Here is a 22,367-nt window from a genome sequence, read left to right as displayed (position 1 = left end):
AACAGGACTCTCAGGCTGGGGTACCACGGGAAGGTCAAGACGGGGCTGAGGGAGAGAAGGCGAAAAGCACGGGTTTATTTCTGCCTCAGTGCCAAAGGGCAACGGCAAAGACTGGGACATACTCCGGGAACCCCTGCTTTTGAATCTGACAGGAAAGGGGTACCTTATTTTCCGCCGGCCTCGGATATATACCTTGGTTTGAAGTGTACCCTTGGAGCCCACGGACTCCAGTTCTCCGTACAATGCTACGCTTAACTACCCCCTGAGAACTTCAGAGCTCATCAAACAGCCTTAAAAATGTGCTAAGAGCTCTTAATGAGGCCTGAAGCCTTCAATTAAATTAAACTGAGAAACAAAAGCCCTCACAGAGGTGCCAATTTGTAGCTATCTGCGGGTCAGGGATTAGTGAGCCGTCTGGGCTGTAGCCAGAGTCAGCGTGTGGCCAGAACCCTGGTCCCACTTCCAGTCAGGAAGAGTCATTTCTACGAAGGGGGATCCAGCAGCACTCCCTCCGTGGAGGCCCCTTACAGTCCCACACCATCCCACCCCTCCCAAGGCGAGCTGGAGAAGAAAGGGGGAGGGGGGCCAGTTTCTATGGCAGGACACATAGGCCCCATGTTCCCCAGGTGTCAGGGCAGAGTGCCAGGTAGGGGACAGCGGTGGGGCTGCAGCCTCTTCTTGCCTGGGGGTGTGGGAGTGCAGCCAGGGGAGGGGATGTTCGTGGGGTGGGGGGAGTGGCCCGGGTTCACAGGTTTATTCCCGGGGCTGAGGACAGTGAGGGTGGCAGTGAAGACAAAAGAAAGACAAAGCACTATCTCTACCCCTAGTCCTGTGAAAGAAGGAATTGAGCCTCAAAGAAAAAAAATGGCCTTTTTCTGTCTCAGCCAGCAGTCTGGGTGTCCAGGCTCTAGGCCTGTCCCTCCTCTGGGGCCCCAGCAGGGGGCACTGCAGCCCCTCTGAGGCTAAGAAGACGCCACCACCCCCCTCACCTCCCCCCCACCATTGGACACAGGCCCAGTGCTGGCCAGGGCTCAGCTGGGTAATGCTCATCCCCCAGATTCAGGCTGCCATCCTGCTGCCCTCTCTAGGGCATGGAGCTGTGGTTGGAGGACACAGGGAGCCGTGGAAGAAAAAAAAAAAAGGTTTATTTTATCAGAGAGCCTCTGAAGGCACCTGGTTTCTGTTGAATATAAAAGAAAAAAAGGCAGTAAAATGGCAACTGTACAGAGTGCATGACTGGTAGGAACCAGGCAGGGGGAGCAGGGGAGGGACACAGAGATGTGGGGGGAGGAGGCACATGGGGGCAATATGGAAATATTATCAGATGGGACCTCAGACAGACAGTCCTGGCCCCTAGCCACTGCTGGTATATAGGCAGATGAACAGATGGACACACACGCATATACTCTCTCTCTCTCTCTCTCTCTCTCTCTCAGCCTAGCAGTCTCCGCTGCCCTGCTCAAGCAGGGATCAGTCAGGGCCAAGTGTGGGGAGGGGGGGCTGAAGAGGACTTGAGCAGAGGCAGAGCCGCATGCCCTCCCTATATTCTGACCCTCAGGCTCACAATGTCCCCACTGTCCATCCGTAGAGGCTCCCTCCTCGGGGCCTGGACACCCAGGCCCAGAACAGGCCGTGAGAAAGCAGAAGCTGGAGAAAAGAGCAAACCTCCAGACCACCCCTGCCCATCCCTGAAGGAGAAGAAAGGGCGCAGGAACAGGTGGTCAGTGCAGTCCTTCTATCCATCCATGGTCACACAATAGACCGGCACAGGAAGGAGAAGACAGCCCCCAGTGCCAGGCCCAGAGACAGAAAGAAGGCCATGATGGCTCCAGCCGTCTCTGCCTCAGCCGGCTTCACTTTCCTAAAGGCGGGAGGGCAAGGCTTCCTCAGAATTGCCCACACCCCAGCACCCCCAGCATCCCCCCTGCTGATGACCATCCTACTTTCCCACCTCCAGTCTGGCTTTTTTCCCTCTTGGGGGAATGTGTACTGGGACTCATGTCCCCCCTTCCCATGTTTCCACCTGGGGACCCTGGCTGCCCCACCGTCTACCACGACCCCTTCACCTACATGTCCCTCCAGGATCAGGGAGTCTCCTGTTGCCCTCTATTCCTCCACGGGGTGGCCACCACTGGAGCTCTAGACCCTGCCTAATGCCACCCAGGCTCCACTCACTTGGGCCCGAAGCACATGCAGAGACTGGCGAGGTAGCCATTGGAGAAGGCGAAGGCAGCCATGAAGATGATGAACCAGGCATCGTGCTCGAAGACCACGGTCAGGTAGCGGCGGGGCTGGACATTGCACAGCAGCAGCAGGGGCACAAACAACATCCGGGCCAGCACCAGGCTTGGCAGCCAGTGGCTGTCCTTCCCAGGCTACGGGGGAACAGGCGGCGCCTCAGCCTGGGCTGGCCCCCAGCGCTCCATTTGGGGCCCCTCAGGATCTGAACTGGATGTGGTTACCCTTGGGGCAGACTGATTGTGAGGGAGCATGGTTGAGCAATCGCGAGTGCTGGAAATGCTCTGCATCTTGACCTGGCTGGTGATTTTGCAGCGGTGCCTGTGCGCGCGCGCGTGTGGTCATTAAGCCGTACACTTGACACTTGTACAACTTACTATATGGAGATTATATCTTGGTTTTTTAAAAAAGCATGGTCCCTTGACCACCATACTTTCTTGGCTGAGCTCTTCCCTCGCACAGGGGCTGGGTGCCCACTTACCCATGTAAATACAGCCGTGAGGCTCCGGCCCAACCAGTCAAAGACATTGAAAGTCAAGAAACAAGACACGGGAATGAAGTAATCTCCTGGAAGAAGAGTCGAGTCAGGGCTGGTTATTAGGTCCAGAGAGACAGACTGAGCAACTCTAACCCTCAATGGGGCTCAGTTTCCCCAGGTATAAAATGGAGAAGATGCTTCCAGCCCGGGGAAGGGCAAATGGGCCAGGAGAGTTTAGCCGGGGAGACAGAAGCCCAGGCTCCCCCTCTCCCCCACTCCCAAACCTGCTCCAGCCCCGGTCTGCCCCTATCCTGGGAACCCACAGTGTCCTCACCCCAGGCACTGGTACCAGCGATGCTGGACTGGACCTCAGCGGTCACGGCTGGAAACACCCCAATGGTGACCATGAAGATGAAGCAGACAGAGAGAGCTGGGACTAAGATCTGGTGGAAAGGGACCCAGAACCATGTCTTCATGGCGGCTATGCAACAAGGAGCCCAGAATTCCCAACCCCTGGTGCGCGCGTGCACACACACACACACACACACACACACACACACACACACGAGAATCCAGGGGAGTGGCCAGTCTCGGGCAGGAAAGGGAGCAGATGAACAGTGCACGGGCTGGGAAGGGCAAATGTAGGAGAAAAAGAGGGTAAGGGGCAGGAGGCAGAACACCCGTGCCCCCACATACACTTCTGAGGATGGATCGGATGGAGTGGCCTTGGTTGGCAGGCTGAGAGCTGGGGGCTGGAACTCTGGACTCCTCTTTGTTTGCTACTGGCTCCTCTCCTGGGGGGGGGGGGCGGGGTGACAGGTTGTGGGAGAATCAAGTTGTGGGGAGGACAGAACAAGAGATGACGCAAACATTCCCCCAAAAGGGCTGGGGTTGGTTGGGGGTGGACACCCCTTACCCGGGGCACAGCCACACCTTAACACCTAGCCCAGACCTCCCAGACCTGTAAATCGCGCAACACAGGTCCCAGGGGTCCGGACCTCTCCCAGGAGCCTCAGGTCCTATTACAAGAATCTGAAATTGCTTCCCATTGCCCTCAGACGTTCAAGGGCATCCAGCATCTCCCCTCATTTCACCTTTCCCAGCCTTTATTTCCTATTGCTCCCCTCACCCCAGCCCCAGTCCCTCTGGCTTCTGGCTTATCACTGCCAGCAAATAGGGTACACTCCTTCTTGCCCTCTCTGCCCAGGCCACCCTCTGCAGGCAGGTCACCCTTCACCTCAGCTTCTGCAGGTGATTCCGACCTTTACTGATGAGGTCCAGCTTGGTCTCCTGCTCCCCAGGCCCTTCAAGCTTGAACTGCTGGTAGTAGCGGTAGAATTCCTACCACGTGAGGGACACGGGGGAGGTGGGTTCAGAGGTGGAAGCTCCAGAACTCCCCCTACGTCAGGCTTGGGTCCCAGAACACCACTGGTCCGGAGCCCTGGACTGCCCAACCCCACCTCCACTCCGGCTTTCTGGCTTTTTCCACCTGCTTACCAGTCGGGGCAGGGCCAGGTAACAGACGATGGCCAAAACAATAACCACACAGGCGGTGATAAAGTAGCCGAAGGCACTTTCTGACAGCTCCGAGCCACCTGGGAGGAGCATGTGAGTGATCAGAGGCTCCGTCCGCTCCCTCCCCTCCCCCCACAACCCCAACAACCAGGCGGGCGGGCAGACAGGCGGCAGCACTTACTGGCAATGGCACAGATCATGGCCACGGAGGCAAAGAAGCCCGCCAGGCCCTGGCCACTCATGATGGGGGCAGTGTAGCTGGTGGGCAGGAGGCCAGCCAGACCGAACAGGCTGCCTTGCAGGATGGCGCCGAACGCTGGGGACACGAGGTGGGCGTCAGCAGGGGACAGGGAGCAGACTGGGACTTGCTTCCGCTGGGGGCGGCTGGGGGCCCGTGGGAAAACAGGTCCCAGTGGAGTCTTGACACCAAAGGGCCCTCTCTGCCCTGCCTCCCAGCCCTGGTCCATGCCTGCTCGGGCCGCTGGCGCCCTGACCGCCCACGGCATCCATTTATCCAGAGGGAGGAAGGGGCTCCGTTCCCGGCTGACTGTGGGTCTGAAGGAAGGGTGGGGGGATGTGGGAGGATCCCTGCCCCCTCCCAGCCCCGCTTACAGTTGATGAGAACGATCTTGATCATGGTGAGGACGAAGAAGGGCACGGCGTCCATCTGCACCTTCACCAGGACGGCAGTGATGAAGAACACCACCAGAATGGCCACCAGGGTGCCCAGGATCCGAACGGACTGGGGGATCCTGCCCAGAGGCCGGGGCAGTGAGGCCGGGCGCTCAGCCCAGGGAGAGCGAGAGGCAGCGAGGGGTCAGGCCGGGGCCCCGGGCGCTCACCTCTGGTGCAGGAAAGAGTTAAGGCAGGTGAAGAAGAGCAGGGGCAGCATGGCACACAACGTCATGACATTGTTGAAGACGGCACTGAGCGAGTTCCGCGCCGGGGAGGGCACTGTGGGGGTGGCTGAGGGCTGGATGTCCTTGCTCAGCTCGGCAGTGACCAAGGACATATTCTGGGACTCATCCAGGCGGTTTGTGAAATACTGTGGGGGTTGCAGACAGAAGCCTTGAGACATCTCTCCTGGAGCTCCCAAGTACACGGCCAGGCCCTATGTGCCCCCTGGAGCCCAGTCCCCCCAGTCTCACCCTAGTGGCTGTCATGAAAAAATTCCACGGGAGCAGCGTCCCCAGACCCAGCACGAAGAAGATAAGCCAGACGGCTTTGTACCTGAGGATGGGAGAGGAAAAAGGGGCCCAATGACCCACCATCCCACCCTCCTTCCCAGATCAAAACTAGAAGCTCCTCCCTCCCCAACTTTCGGGGTCTCCAGCTGTCGCAGGACACAGGCACCCGTGTTTATGTCCATGTGCCCAAGTCTTCCTATGGATTTATCTGGAAGGGAAAGCATCCTGGGATAGGGAAAAGGGCAGACAAGTCCCCCACGGGTGTGGGGGCAGGGGGAGGACCAGGCAGGGACACAGGACTGAAAGGCATGGCCAAAAAGACCTTGGTTCTCAGCCCCGAAGACTCGGGGGACCCTGCAGGCCTGGGAACCAGTGTGACCCACACATCCGGAGGTGGTTTTGGAAATCCTGCTAAAGGCTGGGGGTGGGTGGGGGAGCGAGAAAGCAAACAAAGTGACTCCCCCCCCCACCGGGCAGGCTGGAAGTGATTATGCCGTCTGGGCAGGCACTGTGTGGCTCCCCAAAGAGGAGTCTGAGGTCAAGAAACTCCCAGACCACTCTGGACCTGGTGGGACAGCAGGGCGGGGTGACTTGGGGTGGCTGGGAAGTGAGCGAGTTGTTTTTTCCCCAGCCCAGACAAAACTAGCTTTGTAGGTCCCACCACACAGGGGAGGCCAGGCGGTGTTGGTTTCGGGCCACTGGACGTCATGCGGGCCGCAGAGAGTAAGTAGGTGCCGCCCCAGCTCCGGCCAGGGAATTGGCCCCGAGCCCCACACCTCAGGGCCTGTGTGGGATGGGCCGGCCTCCCCCAGGCAGCCCTGGGCCCTCCCAACATGGTCTCCCTCTCCCGATGTGTCCGCCATACCCTCCCCACAGCCAACGCCTGCTTTCTTCACAGCGTGGCAGGGACAAAGCCCAAGGCAGGGAAGAAACAGGTCTGGCCAGAGTGCAGGGCCCAGCCTCACACACAGGAAAGCCCAGGTGAGTGCCCCTGAGTGGGGAGGTCCAAGCCACTGCAACTGCAGCGCCCCCCACCGCCCCCCGGGTCTCATACACTTGCAACCTTGAAGAACACAACTAAGCTAAGGGCTTGATTCAGAGGCCCAGAATGAAGGGAGAAGCTCCTGGCCAAGGCTGCCCAGAATAGGTCAGAGCAGGGCTGGGCGAGGGCACCAAGGTGCATGGAGAAGGGAGAGGCGTTCAGAAAACAGCTACTGACGGTTCTGACAGGGCCGGCAGCCTGGGAATGGAGGAGACAGGGAGGGACCCAACCTGGGGCCTGTACTTACCAGGTCTCCTTAAATTCCCTCCCATCCAAATAAGCCCCACCTCGATTTCACAGGTGGGAAAACAGTCGCAGAGAGATTGAGCTACGTGCCCGAGGTGCCACCGCCAGAAGTGGCCTAGTTCTGTGGCCTTTTGGCACAGGAGGAAGATGGGATGAGCGGGGGCGAGGGGATGGGGTTGGGGGGCCTGGGTTGAAGGAATTTTGGACCGCAGCATGGCTTCGTCAACTAGCTTGGGTCCCAGACTCCTTGGAGAGCTTAAACCAAGCCACAGCCTCTTCCCCCACCTCCACCAAACACATATGTACCATCGTGGTGGTGGGTCTAACTTAAAGGAGTTTATAGATTCCAGGGGTGGGGAAGTGAGAGGAAGGTCAGCTCAAGGACCAGGGTGGGCCAGGGTCATCTGAGGCAGAGGCTCGAGGCCAGGCAGGAGGAAGAGGGCAGTTCTGCCAGATGTGCTCTGGAACGAGGGGTGCCGCCAAATATTTCCCCAGAGTGATGGGAGGAGGAGCTGGAAGCTGCTAGCTGGCGGGAGAGCAACAGTGGAAACACTGAGAGTCCAGGGAGGGGCTGCCACCACCCACCCATCCTGGCCCTCCCCACAGACACCCCAGCTAAGACACTCATGGCCCCCACCCCCCGGGCAGACCTGACTCACAGCTACTTTGCTGGAAGGCCGGTCAGCAGGGGAAACCCCAAATTCCAAAGGACACGGCACCCAGCCCCTTGCAGACCCACTTCCGCTCCCCTGGATCCCCAGCCCAGGTCCCCGTACCTGTCCTGAGGCTGGTGACTGGTTGTCATGGTGATGGCGTTCTCGGTTTTGCCTGGCTGAGTGCTCCCTCCTTCTGGCGCTTGCTGGGGGCAGAAGCAGCGTGAGGCCACGTCTTGGCCCTGCTTCCCCATAGGCCTCTTTAGGCTCTTGTGGGGTAGGCAGCGGGCAGGGCACACAGAGCGGGCAAGATGAAGAGTCCAGAAGGCCCCCCTCCCGGCCCTGCCCCTCGGGACTGCTCAATCTGACCCCTGTGGCCAGTGCTGTCGGCCCCTGCCCGCTCAGGCTCTACCTGGCTCCCAGCCTGGCCACCGCTATTTTTATCCGGCAGCTGAAGCACTTCGTAAGCTGGGAAACAGGAGAGTGGCGAGCAGGAGAGGAGGAGGAGGAAGTATGAGCGAGAGGGAGGGAAGGACTGGCAAAGAAGGAAGGGAAGAGGATGAGAGGGGTCAGGGACTGGACCGATAATGGGAGGGAAGGAGGGACTGGAGGAGGGAAACAGGAGTCAGAGAGAAGAAGAGGGCGAGGGGAGGGAGGAGGGAGGGCACAAAGCAAACAGATTCCCAGCAGCAGCAGCAGCAGCAGCAGCAAAAGCCACGGGGAAGAGGACTGAAGCCAGAGATGCCTCCCCCCACCGCACGCCCAGGTCCCTCTCTGCAAGTCTGACCTTCACACCCTCTGGGGGAGGGGGCCCTGCACTCATGGCAAGAGTGGGCCCTGGAGAGTCTGTCCCCTCCTGGAGGCACCCCAGACTCCAGCCTCTACGCTTGTGGCACTTTAATCTTCCTTTCCAGTCACTGCCCAAGGGTTTCCTAGTTCCTGGCCAGTTTTCTAGGAAAACACTTCACCATGATGTGGGGACGCAGCCCTTCCCACACCAAGCTTGCCCCTCCCCCGATCCCCAGTGCTGGCCTCAGGGTCACCCCATCCCCCCTCGGTTCCTCTCTGACTCACTCCCAGGCCCCTGTCCTCTTCCCCTTTCGGAGGGCAAACTTGAAGGGAAGGCTGGAGGAGTAGGGGCACAGGCCTGACCAAAAGCTCCTGCCTCCACCCTCAGTATCCCCCTCCTGCTTCCCGCTAGTGGAGGGGAGGCACCCTGGCATCCGATGAGGCATGGAAAGCCAGGCAGGCGTGTGCGGGCTCATCCCCCACGTGCGGGCCGAGCCCTGGAGCCAGGTCTGCTCTTTGGGGTGAGGACTGGCTTCCCCACCCATCTGGGCCCGGGCCTGGGCCAGCACTCACCGGATGCCCAGACTTGCCAGCAGAAGGGTCAGAGCGGAGGGGGCCTGGGCAGTCCCTGGGAGGTGGTCCTAGCTCAGGCTCTGGCAGCAGGCCTTGTCCATGGGCTCCCCCTGGGGAAGGGTCCAGAATGAATAAAGTGGCAGAGGGCGGATGGGGAGAGAACCCCGCAGGCCTTGCTGTGGGAGGGATTGGCCCCATTCTGAGAAGCCTCTTACACACAGACACACACAACCAGGAGATAAAAACTGCTTCTGTAGCTAGCCTGGCAGATAAGAGACACCGCGGTCTCGGTAGGGGAGCTGAGGGGGTGGGGCAGCTCACAGGTACAGCCAGTGCTCCAGGTCCCAGCCTGAGACAGGCAGATGCGGACACATACCAGACACACACCGCCAGGGACCCCCAACACCCTTAATGGGCTTTTCTACCCCTCCCCACAATTCCTTTCAACCCCTCCCTGGGTGAACTCCGAACTCTCCAAAGGCCTTCCTCAGCCCCCCAGCCCACACCTGGTTGCAGGGCTCTCGGGAGATGTAGGGCGGGGACACGAGGAGCACACCCACACGCCTCCAGATGGAGGCAGAGGGTGTCTCCCATTCATCTTTACAACAAATATTGACTGAGGACCTCTGCATGCTAGCCAGGCACTGTTCTAGGCACTGGGGACAGACAGAGTGGTGAACAACAGTTTTTATGTTTTCAAGAAGGATGGGGGCAAGAAGGCTCTACCCTGGGGGGTAGGCAGAGAAGGCTCAAGACTCAGATTTGCTATTAGGTAGCAGGGAGGGGAACTCCCAGCTTCACACCTCAGCACACCCTGTGCTCCACCCCGTGGCCCCCACAGGCAAGATTCCTGGCAGTAAAAAAAACCAGATGGGAGCTGGGGTGGTGAGAATAGAGTATCTCCCCTTCCTTAGTAATATCTGCCAGAGGCTGGGGCAAGTATTCATTTCTGCCCTCTCCCCCAGCTACCCTTCCACGTTCTGTTCATGTTCGCAGCCGTCCCCACCTCAGTCCTGGGCACAGTTCAACTCCAGGGGAGCCTCTCCTCCTGCCCACATCCTGACATTCAGCTGGCCAGCCCAGGTATTTGGTCTTGCCTGCCTTTGCCCAGAAGCAACCAGGGATTTGATACCAGCTCAGAGCATCTGGTGTCCCTGCAGCCATGCCCTGGCCTGCCAGGATGGAACCCTGAAAGTAACCACCACACCGAGCACCTCCCCACCCCCAGCACCTCTCATGCACCCCAGCTTCTAGACATACCTTTGCGGTAGCATCCTATTCTCTACTCCCTGGGGTGGTGTGTGGGGCCAGCCACTACCTGCAGATAGCCCCTCTTGCCCTCACAACCACCCATAAGCTAGTACTAAATTGTCTCCATTGAAGAGATGGAGGAGGCTGAGGTTCAGAGAGGTCGAGTCACTTGTCTAATGTCACAGAGCTAGTGAATGGGTGCACTGGAGTTCCAACTCAATGTGCAGCTTATTCTAGCCCCCTTCTGGGGTGGGGAGGTAGGTATAAAGGCTGCTTCCCAGCTAGCCTTGTATATTGGGAGATGAGGGGAAAAACAGGGTGGTGGCTGAGGTCATCTCCAGCCTGAAAAGAGCTTCAGGTGTAAGGCACCCCCCCCCCAATAACACACACATCCTGGCACGGAGAACTCAACAGGCAGAAGGGCAAGTGGGACGTTACTGAGAGGAATGCGCAAAGGGGCCGCCGCAAGAAGGGTGAAAGGCAGGGCTGAGACCAGCCCTTACCCACCCCTGCTCCCGCTCCCCCGAAGGAAACCAGGGGTTCTGAGTTAAGGAAGGCTCCTCTCTGGGAGTAAATGAGGATGCGCCCAGGAAGGGGAGGCGAGGAACAGACAGCTCCTTCACCTTCAAGCTACGTGCCCTCATTACCATTCCCCCCACCCGGCGCAGTTACCGGCGCGGCCCCTCTTCTGCACCGACAAGATTCATCGAGATTACCCATCTACTCGCCCGCCCCTTGCGGAGGTCAGCTCGGCGACAGCCGGTTTCAGGCCCAGGAGCCAGGCCGCCCACGCCCCGCTCGGGTCGCGATCTCCGCAGAGTCCCCACGCGCCCCGGCCCCGGCGCGCCACGTGCAGCGCGGCTCCGCACGCTCGGCGCGGGGGAAGCGGGGCCCCCACGCGGCGCTCCCTCTGCGCGCCGCGTAGCTGCCAGGCCCGGCCTCCCTGCCCTCGTGGCGGCGGGAAGAGGCGCCTTCCGCGCCTGCAGCTCCCGGTCCCCTCGGCCCCCCGGCCCCTCGGCCCGGGCAGCACCTGCTAGGAAGGAGTCCTACCGCGCCGAGATCCGCGCGCCCTCTCGGCAGCTTCCCGCGCCCGCTCGAGCACATTCAAACCCGCCCTCCGCTGGGCCCGCCCCGGTCCGCGTCCGCAGCCCGCCCCCCCACACACCCGCCCGCGCCGCCGCGGCCCCGCCCCAGCTACTCCCCCCAAACAGCTCCGGACGCGAGCCCCCCCACCCTTCCCCGAGCCGCCGCGCTCGCGCCCCCCCCCCCCCCCCCCGTCCCCCGGGGCTGCCTGGCCCACACCTCGAGTTATTTCTGAAGACAGGACCTCTGGGCCGTGCCACACCAAACCCTGCCCCGTTAAACGAGCACCCGGGGCTGAAGGGGTATCATCCCTAGTCTCTTCTGCGCTGGGGGTCCAGAAACTCCTACTGTCCCTGCAGCCAACCCTCTGCTCCGAGCGGGGCGGACTCCCTCCCAGATAATCCGGTAGCACTCCCCCAACCCCCTCCCACGCCACTTTCTCCACGGCACCTTTTCCCTTTCCAGCGCTCGCTCCCTTTTCAGTGCCACCTTCTGCCATTCGCACCTATCCTGTGCTCCCCCAACCCCCATGCCGAGGGACCCCTCTGTATAATCAGTATAATCCGTGATCTGCATCGTGAGTTTTCCCACCTCGAACACACACAGACCCTCACACCCACACAAACACCACACCAACCTCACCTGGGACTTACAGCGGGATGCCTGTTGGGGCCGGGGGGAGGGGTAATAGATGGGGTAGAGGCACAGGTCTGTAGGCCCCTCAAGATTCACTCTTTTTTTTTTTTTTTAAGATTTTATTTATTCATTTGACAGAGGGAGAGACAGCCAGCGAGAGAGGGAACAGAAGCAGGGGGAGTGGGAGAGGAAAAAGCAGGCTTCCAGCGGAGGAGCCTGACATGGGGCTCGATCCCAGAACGCGGGGATCACGCCCTGAGCCGAAGGCAGACGCTCAACGACTGAGCCACCCAGGCGCCCCACGATTCACTCTTTCTAAATCCAGAACTTTAGAAAAGCTGAGGAAGAGCTGGACACGGTAAGAGAAAAAGCCCCAAATAGCCTTACACCCTGAGTGAATCCTATTGTCCTCAGAGGCAGAGGCCAAGCCTTGCTGAGTCCCCTCCACTGGCTGAGGAGGAAGGGGGTGGGAATGCTGAGGAGTGGTCAGACTTTCTTGCACCTCCAAGGGAGGGGGAATGATTCCCCTCCTTTTGGTTGGCCAGTAAATTGGGGGGAGGGGACAATCAGGGCCCCTACAGCAGCCATCCGCGCTGGAGGATAATCTCACTGCGGGTGAGGTGTGAAGACCGAAAGTCCAATCCAGCACACACCCCCCCTCACCCCAACTACCCAAGAGACCTGTCCCCTGGAGAAGCCATGACATTAATTAACAATTAGCAGGGGCCGCCTGGGTGGCTCAGTGGGTAAGCGTCTGCCTTCAGCTCAGGTCATGATCTCAGGGTCCTGGAATTGAGCCCCACATAGGGCTCTCTGCTAAGCGACGAGTCCGCTTCTCCCTCTGCCCCTCCCTTGCTCATGCTCTCTCTCTCTCTTAAATAAATAAATTAAAAAAAAAAAAAACCCAAAACGAAAAACAACCAATTAGCAGTACAACCATTCAGGATGAAGCGGGGTCATACCCTCTTGCCAGGAAACAGACCGGGCCCTGAAGGGAGGGGTAGTTTTTCTACTTAGGATCAGTGAACTGTCCCCAAGCTACTCCAGAAAGGGTGTTCTCAGCCTCTGGCTCTTCCCACAGAAACATGACACACCAGCATCTCCCAGCCTTAACCAAACAGAGGCAGGAAGAGGGGTATGGGTGGTATTTTGTTAGGCACTGCCCCACGACTTGAGAGCAGCTTCATGTCTGGGTCTACCCACCCCCACTCCCATCCTGTGTTTGTCCAGTCTCTCTCTCTTCCTTTCCCAACCCTCCTCTCCCCTCTTCCTTGGCCCCCCGTCTCTCTCCCCACCTTCGTTTCCCATCTTCGGACCCGTGGGGGTGGCAGGCCTTAGTGGCTCTGCCCCGGCATGGCCAGGCTGGTGGCCAGTGGCTACAGTTGTGTGCAGAGGGGGCTGGAAGGGGAAAGAAACTGGAGGGAAGTGGTGAGGGTCCCAGGCCAGACAGGGGAAGGCTATTTCCTCTCCCCACCCCCGCTGAGGCCTGGCCTGCTCACTAGATGGCAACAGCCAGGACTGTTATTGCTGGAGAGAAGCCCATCTGGCTTTCACCCTGCCTGGGCCCCCAGCCAGCATCCACGCCCCTTCGGAGCCCTTCCCTGACCAGAGATGGTTGCTGGGTGCCAGGGCCCTCTGCTGGACAGCCTCAGGGCCTCAACTCACACGAGCCTGTGCGGGGAGTTTTTCTGGCCAGGCCCGGCCAGTCCTGTCACCCACTGCCCTGTCTTATGTCTTTCTCCCTCAGGCCCCTGGCACAGGAGTCGGGTGAAAGGGCCAACCCAGCTGCACCCCCACCCCTCCCCCACTCTATTTGAGGCTGTCGCTTGCCCCAGACCGACTCCCTCCTCCCCGATCTAGGCCCCAAGTCTGCCCCACCACCTCACACACGGTCCACTCTCCTCAGCCTGTGTCCATCTGTGTTTGCTGGAAGTGCATTTGCTTGGCTTGGCTGCTTGTCACCAGCACCTGTCTCATGACCCTGCGTCCACTCTGTGTCAACGGCCTTGTGGCAGGGCTGGGGCCAGGGAGAGGCCAATGAGGCACTTGCCTGAGATGCAAATTTTAAGGGGGCGCCAAAAAATTCAGAAATCAAGATAAATAATATTTTACTGCGATATTTTTAAAAAACCAAAGTTAATGCAAAAAAAGATATGATGAACAAAACATCCACATTTAAAATAAAGACAGGATCCAGCCCTCTCAGGGCCAGACTCATCTCACTTCCCTAACTTTCCTAGTGGGTGTGAACTCGAGGGTGAGAACGAGGGTCAAGGTTCAAGACTTGAGGTTCACTACGTCTGGGTTTGGTCTTCCCAGCCTAATCTCCCAGAACTCTGCCCCCACCCTTTGCTCTGGGCAGGTCTTTGACCTTGGGGGCATCTGTATACGGTTGGGGTGGCGCAGAGGGGGTGGAGGAGTCGGGGGACGGGGTGGCCTTCAAAGTACGAGAAAAGCATCCCCTCCGCCGAAACCGCAGAGCCCGAACCCCCTCGTATATGCCCCGCCCAGCCCAACTGGGGCCCCAACCCCACCCCCACCTCTCTCCGCCCCGCCCCGCCCCGCGGGGCGCGTGGGAACCGCGCAGCCCCCGCCCCACCTCCCAGCGGCCCGCCCCTGCTCCCCGCACACCTGCCGGATTTGGAGGAAGACGACGAAAATCCTCCTCTGGTCCCCGTCCTGGCCTCCTCACCTCGGGGCTGGGGCCACGGCCGGAGTTCGCAGCCCACGCCGGGTCTGACCGGTCTCTGCTGCCGGCGGGACAGGGGCTGCAACCGGCTACGCCGGCGCCCGCCCCGCGCTCCGCGCGACCTGCTCTGTCCCGCCCCGCGCGGCTCGCGAGCGAGGAGCGCTTTGGGAGGCCGGCGGCATGGAAGGCCGCGATCAGACGGAAGAGAAGGCGCCTGTGACCCCGGAGGGGAACGGGGTGAGGGGACCGCGAGCTGGAACCCCTTTCACTCCGCCCCTTCTCCCGGTCGCCTTCCCGAGAGGGGCGAGCACGTGCACTGGCTTTAGAGGATGCCTGGAGGAAGCAGATGGTGCCGAGGGGTGGCGAGGCCAGGGTCTGGCGGAAAGCCCCGCGGGGCCGGGGTGGGGGCGCACAGCTCTGGCCTCACTTCTTCCCCCGGGTCCTCCCTTCTGACTTGGTGGGGACCGGATGCGGGTCCTCAAAGGGGCCCGCATCCCCCATTTTTCCCTTCTGAACCTACAGCCCGAGACTCCTGGAGGGGGGGACGGAGGACTATTGTTTGGGAACAATAAGCAAATTATCCGGAGGCTGAATGCAAATGAATCTGACAACTCTTATTTGACCCCTTAGGAGCTGCTCTTTGGGGAGGCGGAAATAATGAGGTGAATGCCTCTGGTCGCTTCCACCCCCACCCCGCCTAGATCTCTTCCGGGACACTGTGCCCCTCAGGGGAAGCATTCCTACACTGCTCCCCTGGGTGGCTGCCGGCAGCGTCCCTTAGCAAACAAATCTCCCTCTTCCCACACCACGAGGTGAGGAGAGTCTCCAGTCTGGCTCAAGGACGTGAGGTTTTTCTCCTTACCTTGAGCTGGCCAGCCAGACCTCCAAACTGGACCCAAGACTGCTGGGTCACAGTGTGACATACTGACTGAAGTTACACAAGAGAAACAACCTCCAGGAGATGAGGACTGCGGGACAATGGGATAGGAAGCAAAAGGAACCCTTGAGTGGTTTCCCCACCCCCTGGCCACGTTAGACTCTCTCCCTACTTAGGAGCATAGGAGCTGCGTAGGTGACACAACTTTCAGTGGCATCCCAAGAACTCAAATCAACAAACGTTTATTGAGCACCTGCTGCATGCTGGGCTTTGGGGCAAGACTGACTCCCTAGGGAACCAAGGTCCTGTTATTTCAAGGTAAATCCTGAGTCTGGAAGACAGACCGTCTGGGTTAAAATCTCACCTCTCAGGTACATTGTCAGTTACCCCTGGGTAAGCACTGCCCCTGACTGGACCTCATGTCACCTTTTGGGGTTGGGGGAGGAGAGTCACTTCCTCCCCTCCCTAGAGCCAGATGTGATTAGGAAAGGTGTCTTGGGAGGAGGAATTCAGGGAGGGGTAATGATCAGTTTCCTGCTCGATGCTGGGCGTCCTTCCAGACATTCCTGTTGGGAGTGGGGAGGCGTTCCGGGTCAGACCCTTCTTGTGCTCAGCCCCCCACCATGTCTTCCGCACACTGGGTAGGCTGCGCTCAGTGATGGTGCCAGGACTGTCATACTCCAAAAGAAAGGCTTTCGATGAAACGGCCAATATCAGGGATCCCAGCCTCATTTGGGGGGAGCTAGCCTCTCCCTCCTCTCCTGGCCGGCCACTCTGGAGGCCTCCTCGGCTTCGGGCGGGCGTCTCTGGCTGAGGACGAACAGCACACAGCCCAGCAAGGCCTCTCGAACATCCTGCGAGCCCAGGCGGCGGGCCAGTTGACGCAGCAGGGGCAGGAGGCGCCGGCGGGCCATGCGGGCCGCAGGCAGCAGCAGGCGGGACAGCAGCGTTCGCAACAGCAGTGGCAGCAGTGGAGCGGGCATGGTTGGCTCAGGGACTGTGGAGGCAATCCAGACTCTAGGCTTGCCCCTTTCCTGCTCCATCCTCACCTGGCAAAAACTTGGGATGGGCAGGCTTCCCCCCTCCACTTCAGTTTCTACCCTTCTGGTCCCCCCACCTCAATTCATGGCTCATTTTTGCTTTCCAGAAGCCCTTTCTCTTGGCAAGGTAGCTGGGGCAGGAGGGTTCTTACCATAGCGCAGATGAAGACACCGAGCCAAGGCAAGAGTAAAGCTGGGGCTAGGACTTACAGTTTGCCCTTCCCAGCCTCCAGGGGCTCCTGCTATTCCCTAGATCCCCCTCCCACTCCTTGAGCTGCCCCCCCCCCCCAACAACCATTCACACCCGCAGTCTCCCTGGCAATCCCCAAATCTTCTCAATCTGGCAGTTCTTCCCCAAGCAATTTTAAGTTTTCTTCTGAGTGCCCTTGATCCACCCTGACCTGACCCTTCCTACCGTCCCAATCCCCCGCACCCACCGATCCGCAGCAGCTCTCACCAGTCAGAACTGTTGCTCAGAACGAATCCCTGGCACAGAGGGGCACAGCCTCACTGGACACTACCCGGCTGCCCCAGCAAGCTCAGCCCCACCCTAGGACAGCTTGCCTGGGTGGGGGGAGCCACAAAGAGACAGCTGTGTGCTGGCACCTGGTATATTGAGGGGAGGAGGCAGCTGGGCTGGAAGAAGTGGAAGGAACAGATGCAGGAATTGTTCCTGCTGGGGGTAGAACCCAGACTGCACTTTCTAAGGGTGCGACCTGAGGCACATTGATTCTTCTGGTCTCCAGTCCCATCCTCTGTTAACTCAGTAACTGCAAGTTAACTGGAAGGGGTAACTGGAATGGGACGATGAGAGAGATCCACTTGCCCAAACCTCAGAAGCGGGAAGGCTGCAGCCTAGACACACCGGGCACACCGGCAGAGAGTGGCCCACAGAGGGGGACTAGGACATGGGCGAGCACTTGTGAGCGGTCTCCTGCGGGTAGAGGAGTGGGGTCACAGTCCATCGGGTAGCTGGGCCCAGATGGATACAGTGGGGTGGCACTCGCACTCAGGACAGAGAGAGGGAGACCCACTTTAGGACCCTTTTGAGCCACTTTTTTTTTTTTTATAGATTTTATTTATTTATTTATTCGACAGAGATAGAGACAGCCAGCGAGAGAGGGAACACAAGCAGGGGGAGTGGGAGAGGAAGAAGCAGGCTCCCAGTGGAGGAGCCTGATGTAGGGCTCGATCTCATAATGCCAGGATCACGCCCTGAGCCGAAGACAGACGCTTAACGACTGAGCCACCCAGGCGCTCCCCTTTTGACCCACTTTTGCCCCAAGATTGAGTGAAGTTCCGTGAGATAGCTTGATACAGAGACAGCTGGGTTTGTTTGTTTTTAAATACCTCATCCTCCTACTTCCTAAAACGGGTCTACTTTTTGCCTTTCTGGACTCAGAAGAGATAAGGGCCACAAATTCTATTTTGTAAGCCTCACAGCCTCGGAAATACCATTTATCCTCATCCCGCCACCAGTCTCCGTGAGTACCATCTCTAAAAACGTCAAAGACCTTGAAGAAAGAAAACGTAAATATAGAAAATGCCCGTCCCACTTCTGCCTGGAGGAAGTAGGGGAGAGAAGCTCGAGACCAGATTTATTGACCTAGGGCGAGGAGCTAAAGCGCAGGTTTATTGGCCTAGCATTCCTCTCCTTCCGGGTGCTTCTTGAGCAGATGCGATGGCCATGGGCCACCCCTGGGGCATGGGCGGGACAAAGACGGAGTCCGCACAGGTGCCAATCCTGCGAATTCATGATCTCACTCAGTTCTTACATCCACGGCAGGATTGCCATGATTATGACCATTGTAAAGATGAGGAAACCAAGATTCAGAGTGGTTAAGCAACTTACCCCAGAGTCATATAGGAGATAAATGGCCTGATCTCCCCGCAGTGTGGCCCCTCCCTCAGGCCTTCCCATCTCTGTAAGGGGCAACTGCCACTTTCTAGTTCCTCTGGCCAAAATCTTGGATGTTATCTTGACTTCTCTCTTCCCATCACAGTTCACTACCCATATTAGTAAATCCTGGTAGCTCTACTTTCAAAATATTCAGAATCTCATCACCTCACTGATGTCGTCATGACTACCAGTTCTGAGCATTCATCATTTCTCACCTGAATTATTGTAGTCGCCCGCTAACTGCTGTTTCTGTTTCTCTTCTCCATACAGAGACCATTTTGATCTTTATAAAACATAAATCAGATACTGTCTTCTTTCTACACAAACTGTCCGGGGGGTCCCATCTCACTCAGAGTTAAAGCCTAAGGCTTTCATTGTGACCTACAAGACCTTGCGTGGTCTGACCTCCCCTAGCTTTCTGACTCAACTTCTATCCTTGTCTCTGTCATTCTGCTCCAGCCACACTGGCTTCTTTGCTTTCCTTAACTGTGCCTGATATATTTTCTGCCTCAGGGCCTTTGCGCCTACTGTTGCCCCTTTGCACAAGGCTCTTTCTCCAGGTATCCATCCTGCTCTCTCTCTCACCTCCAAGTCTTTGCTCCTATTTAAAAGTACATCCTATTTAAAAGTACATTCCTCCACCCCATCTCCTCTGTCTCCTCTCTATCCAAACCGCTGTTTTTACTTATCCCCACAGCCAATCATTACCGGACATGCTATATATTTTATTTTACTTCCTTATCTTGTTGATTACCTGCCTCCCCCACAGGACTGTAGGGACTTACCTCTACCCTATCTGCTGCTGTGTCCTCGGTGTTTGGCAATAAACAATGTAAGAATAAATCAGTAGAGGGGACGCCTGGCCTGGGTGGCTCAGTTGCTTAAACGTCTGCCTTTGGCTCAAGTCATGATTTCAGAGTCCTGGGATCCAGCTCCTTGCTCAGAGAGGAGTCTGCTTCTCCCTCTGCCTGCCCCTCCCCCTGCTGTGCACTCCCCCCACTCTCTGACAAATAAATAAATAAAATCTAAAAAAAAAAAAAAAAAAAAAAGACTGAATCAGTAGAGGTTCTGTGATGGGACCCAAACTCAGGCCTGCTTGTCCAGAGCCTGTGCCGCAGAGCCCCGGAGCTCCTTAGATCTGAATATACTCCTAGGATGCGAGAACCCCAATTGCCATGAACAGCTGGAGAGAGCCTTTTGGAGAGGGAGAACCGACCACATGAACCCAAGGGAGAGGAAGTCAGACCTCGATGGTTCCCGTTGGGACCCTCTGAAATGTGTAATTTTGAGGGAACCATGGAGTCCCAACCAAGCACGGGCCCTCATAAGCCGCTGCTGTGACCTCAAGTAAGTCATCCCCCCCCCAACCTCAGTTTCCACAGCTGTGAGATCCTCAGACCCTGGACCTGGAGCCAGAGGCTTGTCCCATCCCCCATCCTCCATTCCCATCCCCCATCCCCCCACCCCCATCCCAGCAGAGTGAGGGGATCCAGGCCTGGGCCAGTGAGGCAAGTAAGAGAAACAGGATGTTGTCTCTGGTAACAATGGGGAACCCCAGAGGGGGGTGGGAAGGGAGGGGGGAGGGGAAGCAGCTGCCGGTACGTGGCTCTAGTCGTTGGTTATTCCCTACCCCCCCCACCCCCCCACCTCGCGCCCCTGGGATTAACTCCCCTGTCCACCTCCTTCCCACCCTCACCGGGATTAATCCTTCCCCACACGCACAGCCTGCCCCAGACATTTTTCTCCAAGGTAGAAAAGCAAGGCTCTGCTGAGGATTTCCTCAGCCTTTCCTGGAAAGATAACCGTCCCCTCTGGCTGCAGAGCTACCAGAGAGCAATTCCTTCTGTTCCTGATTTAGCCTGTGTAATGGATCCTGCCGCCACCACCCTGACCTCTACCCCCCACCCTCTGCTGCTGGGGAGAGGCCAGCAACTTTGAGGAAACTGGCCAAACCTCCTGTTCCTTAAAGTCAATTTAAAGAAAAGAAAAAGATCTGAGTGCCAACTTGTGAAGTTGAGGCCTGCGGACTGGACAGTGAGTGACCTCTGCAATCCTCCTCCTTGCTCCTGTCCCAGACCCTCAGGGCCAGCCAGAAGCATTCTGGAGAGCCCCCTGTCCCCCCCCCCCCCATTAGGCATCAATTAATTGGACCATTCACGTCAACAGCACGCACTGAGGCAGGCAGCTCTGTGCCAGGCCTGTGCAGGGCCTGGAGGCCACGGAACAGATACACTGAGAGTCAGCAGATAGGGCAACAGACAGGCAGCTGCGGAGACCAGGGCTGGGGGTGAGAGTTGTAATATAGCTAAAGGTTTTGCTGTGTTGTTTGTTTTGTTTTGTTTTTTAAGTAATCTCTACACCCAATGTGGGGCTTGAACTCACAGCCCCAAGATCAAGAATCGCGCCCCACCGACTGAGACAGCCAGGTGCCCCATATAGCTAAAGGGTTCTTGCGAGACTCTGGAGCCCTGGGCCTCGTGCGCCTCCCACCCCTTTCTGCTTGTCCCCTTCCAGGGGTCCACAGCACCTGACTGCCTGGCCACCTCAGAGGTGAAGGATGCAGTCACATGCTGGCTTGGCCCTAGGGATGCCTTGAGCAGACTGGGTTTTTTTTAAGATTTTAGTTATTTCGGAGACAGAGAGCATGAGCTGGGTGGGGGAGGGACAGAGGGAGAGGGAGAAGCAGACGCCCCGCCGCAGGGAGCCTGGCAGGACGTGATGCGGGGCTCGAGCCCCACTACCTGAGCCGAAGGGAGCCACCCAGGCGCCCCAGGAGCAGACTGTCCACTGCGCATGTGGGGACAGGAATAACCCCCTCCAGGAGCTGTGCTGTGTGCTGGCCCTCTTCTCTAACGTGGGAATGAACTACCGTACCTCCTGCCTCTGACAGGATCGAGATGGGGAAGATACTAGGTCCAGGGCTGGCTCCTAGAAGGTGTCCAGTAGACAAAGAGGCTCCTTCCTTTCATCGTTTGGGTTTTACCTGTCGCCACACCCTGTGTGTGAGGCCAGCCCGACTGGCTGCTCCTCGAAGGCCTTGCATGAGGCACCCTGACGGTCATGACCAGCCCCTGAGAGCCGATGCGGGGCCTCAGTGAAAGCTGGAAAAATCGATGGAGGCCTGGGTCCCCTTGAGGCCCCTGGCTCTGTCAGGTTTCACGGTCCTGTTGTCCCCTCTCAGGGACCAGCACTGGCTTGGAGCCCTTCCCATTTATAGGAAGTTGAGGGCAGTGCTGACCCCCCAACAAGGAGTTCTGGAAAGAAGCCATGGAGGCCTCATCAAGGGCAGGGGTGCTGACGGGCAGGTGTGGAGGCCAGCCAGGTGCAGGAAGTGTTGGCGGGGAAGGGCAGAACACTAGCCTGGAATTCGGAGTTCAGCCCTGCTGCCTGTCACACCTCCTCTTCGCTGGTGACAATAGTCACTCAATTATCTGAGTGGAGCTGTGGTGAGGATCTGGGGCCTGCATGTGGTGACAACTCAGAGAACGTTTTGGGAACTTGCAGCTCCTCCGAGGTGAGAGATCATGCCCTTGGGAGGGACAGTCCCATACCTACGACCACCGTTCCTCTGCCCCCCAGTTCCAGGCAATGATAGACCCTGAACAGACAACTGGGCAGGAGAACATACTAGACATGCTTACTGAGCATGAAGACATGGGCCAGGGAGTTGGGTGTTGCCTGAAGCGTAATTAGAGCTGACAGGTGGGGCCCTACCCTATCTGCAAGAACAGTTGCTGTGGCCAGGGAGAAGGGGGCCCAGAGAGGAGCCTGCACAGAATGCAGCCCATTGTCCCCACCGAAACAACTGTCACTCTCCTCAGACTCCGCTGATAGGACTGGAGGCGGGAAATGGGAGCTCTACCCTCTCTGGCAAGACCTCACAGGAAAGTCAGCTGTTGGGGCAGGACAGCTGCTCCCTGGAAGGTGGGAAGGAGGGGTGTGGACCAGGAGGCAGGAGGTGAGGAAGGACATGCCTGGCATATTTGATGCGGGAAGGGAGGGCGGCAAAACCCACAAACCCCAGGAGGAAATCTAACAAGGGCTGAGCAAGACCCTAGTGGTGAAAGCAAGCAGTGTTTACAGAGGGACCAAAGGAGAAGACATAAATATATGGATTAATGTTCCAAGGTAATAATGGTCAGGGAAGTATCACGTTATACAAATGTTAGT

General features: G+C 58.1%; 2 protein-coding genes across 8 annotated transcripts; both read right to left on the bottom strand.

Moving 5' to 3' along the window:
- Positions 1–1,128: 1,128 nt before the first annotated feature.
- Positions 1,129–14,629, bottom strand: SLC29A1 (solute carrier family 29 member 1 (Augustine blood group)). Of its 7 annotated transcripts, none has more exons than XM_026507345.4 (14): positions 14,323–14,629; positions 8,722–8,831; positions 7,483–7,565; positions 5,380–5,461; positions 5,074–5,276; positions 4,844–4,983; positions 4,413–4,547; positions 4,214–4,311; positions 3,979–4,057; positions 3,413–3,510; positions 3,051–3,159; positions 2,720–2,805; positions 2,176–2,375; positions 1,129–1,861 (listed from the first exon to the last, which is right to left on the bottom strand). In XM_026507345.4, exons 3-14 carry the CDS (start codon positions 7,509–7,511, stop codon positions 1,750–1,752), a joined length of 1,371 nt encoding a protein of 456 aa, XP_026363130.1. In that variant the 5' UTR covers positions 7,512–7,565; positions 8,722–8,831; positions 14,323–14,629; the 3' UTR covers positions 1,129–1,749. The 7 variants fall into 7 exon arrangements, with proteins under 7 accessions (XP_026363130.1, XP_048075518.1, XP_048075517.1 ...); XM_048219561.2 differs by having other exon boundaries at positions 14,384–14,593; XM_048219560.2 differs by lacking the exon at positions 14,323–14,629 and adding an exon at positions 11,275–11,421.
- A 730-nt stretch (positions 14,630–15,359) lies between these two features.
- Positions 15,360–16,240, bottom strand: MYMX (myomixer, myoblast fusion factor). The gene has a single exon (XM_026506953.3). It carries the CDS (start codon positions 16,238–16,240, stop codon positions 15,986–15,988), a length of 255 nt encoding a protein of 84 aa, XP_026362738.2. The 3' UTR covers positions 15,360–15,985.
- Between the last annotated feature and the right edge of the window lie 6,127 nt (positions 16,241–22,367).

This window comes from Ursus arctos, unplaced genomic scaffold (genome assembly GCF_023065955.2).
Source record: "Ursus arctos isolate Adak ecotype North America unplaced genomic scaffold, UrsArc2.0 scaffold_29, whole genome shotgun sequence".
In the NCBI taxonomy this organism is placed as follows: Eukaryota; Metazoa; Chordata; class Mammalia; order Carnivora; family Ursidae; genus Ursus; species Ursus arctos.
The sequence above is the reverse complement of the archived record's forward strand: the minus strand, read 5'-3'. Positions and strand labels throughout refer to the sequence as shown.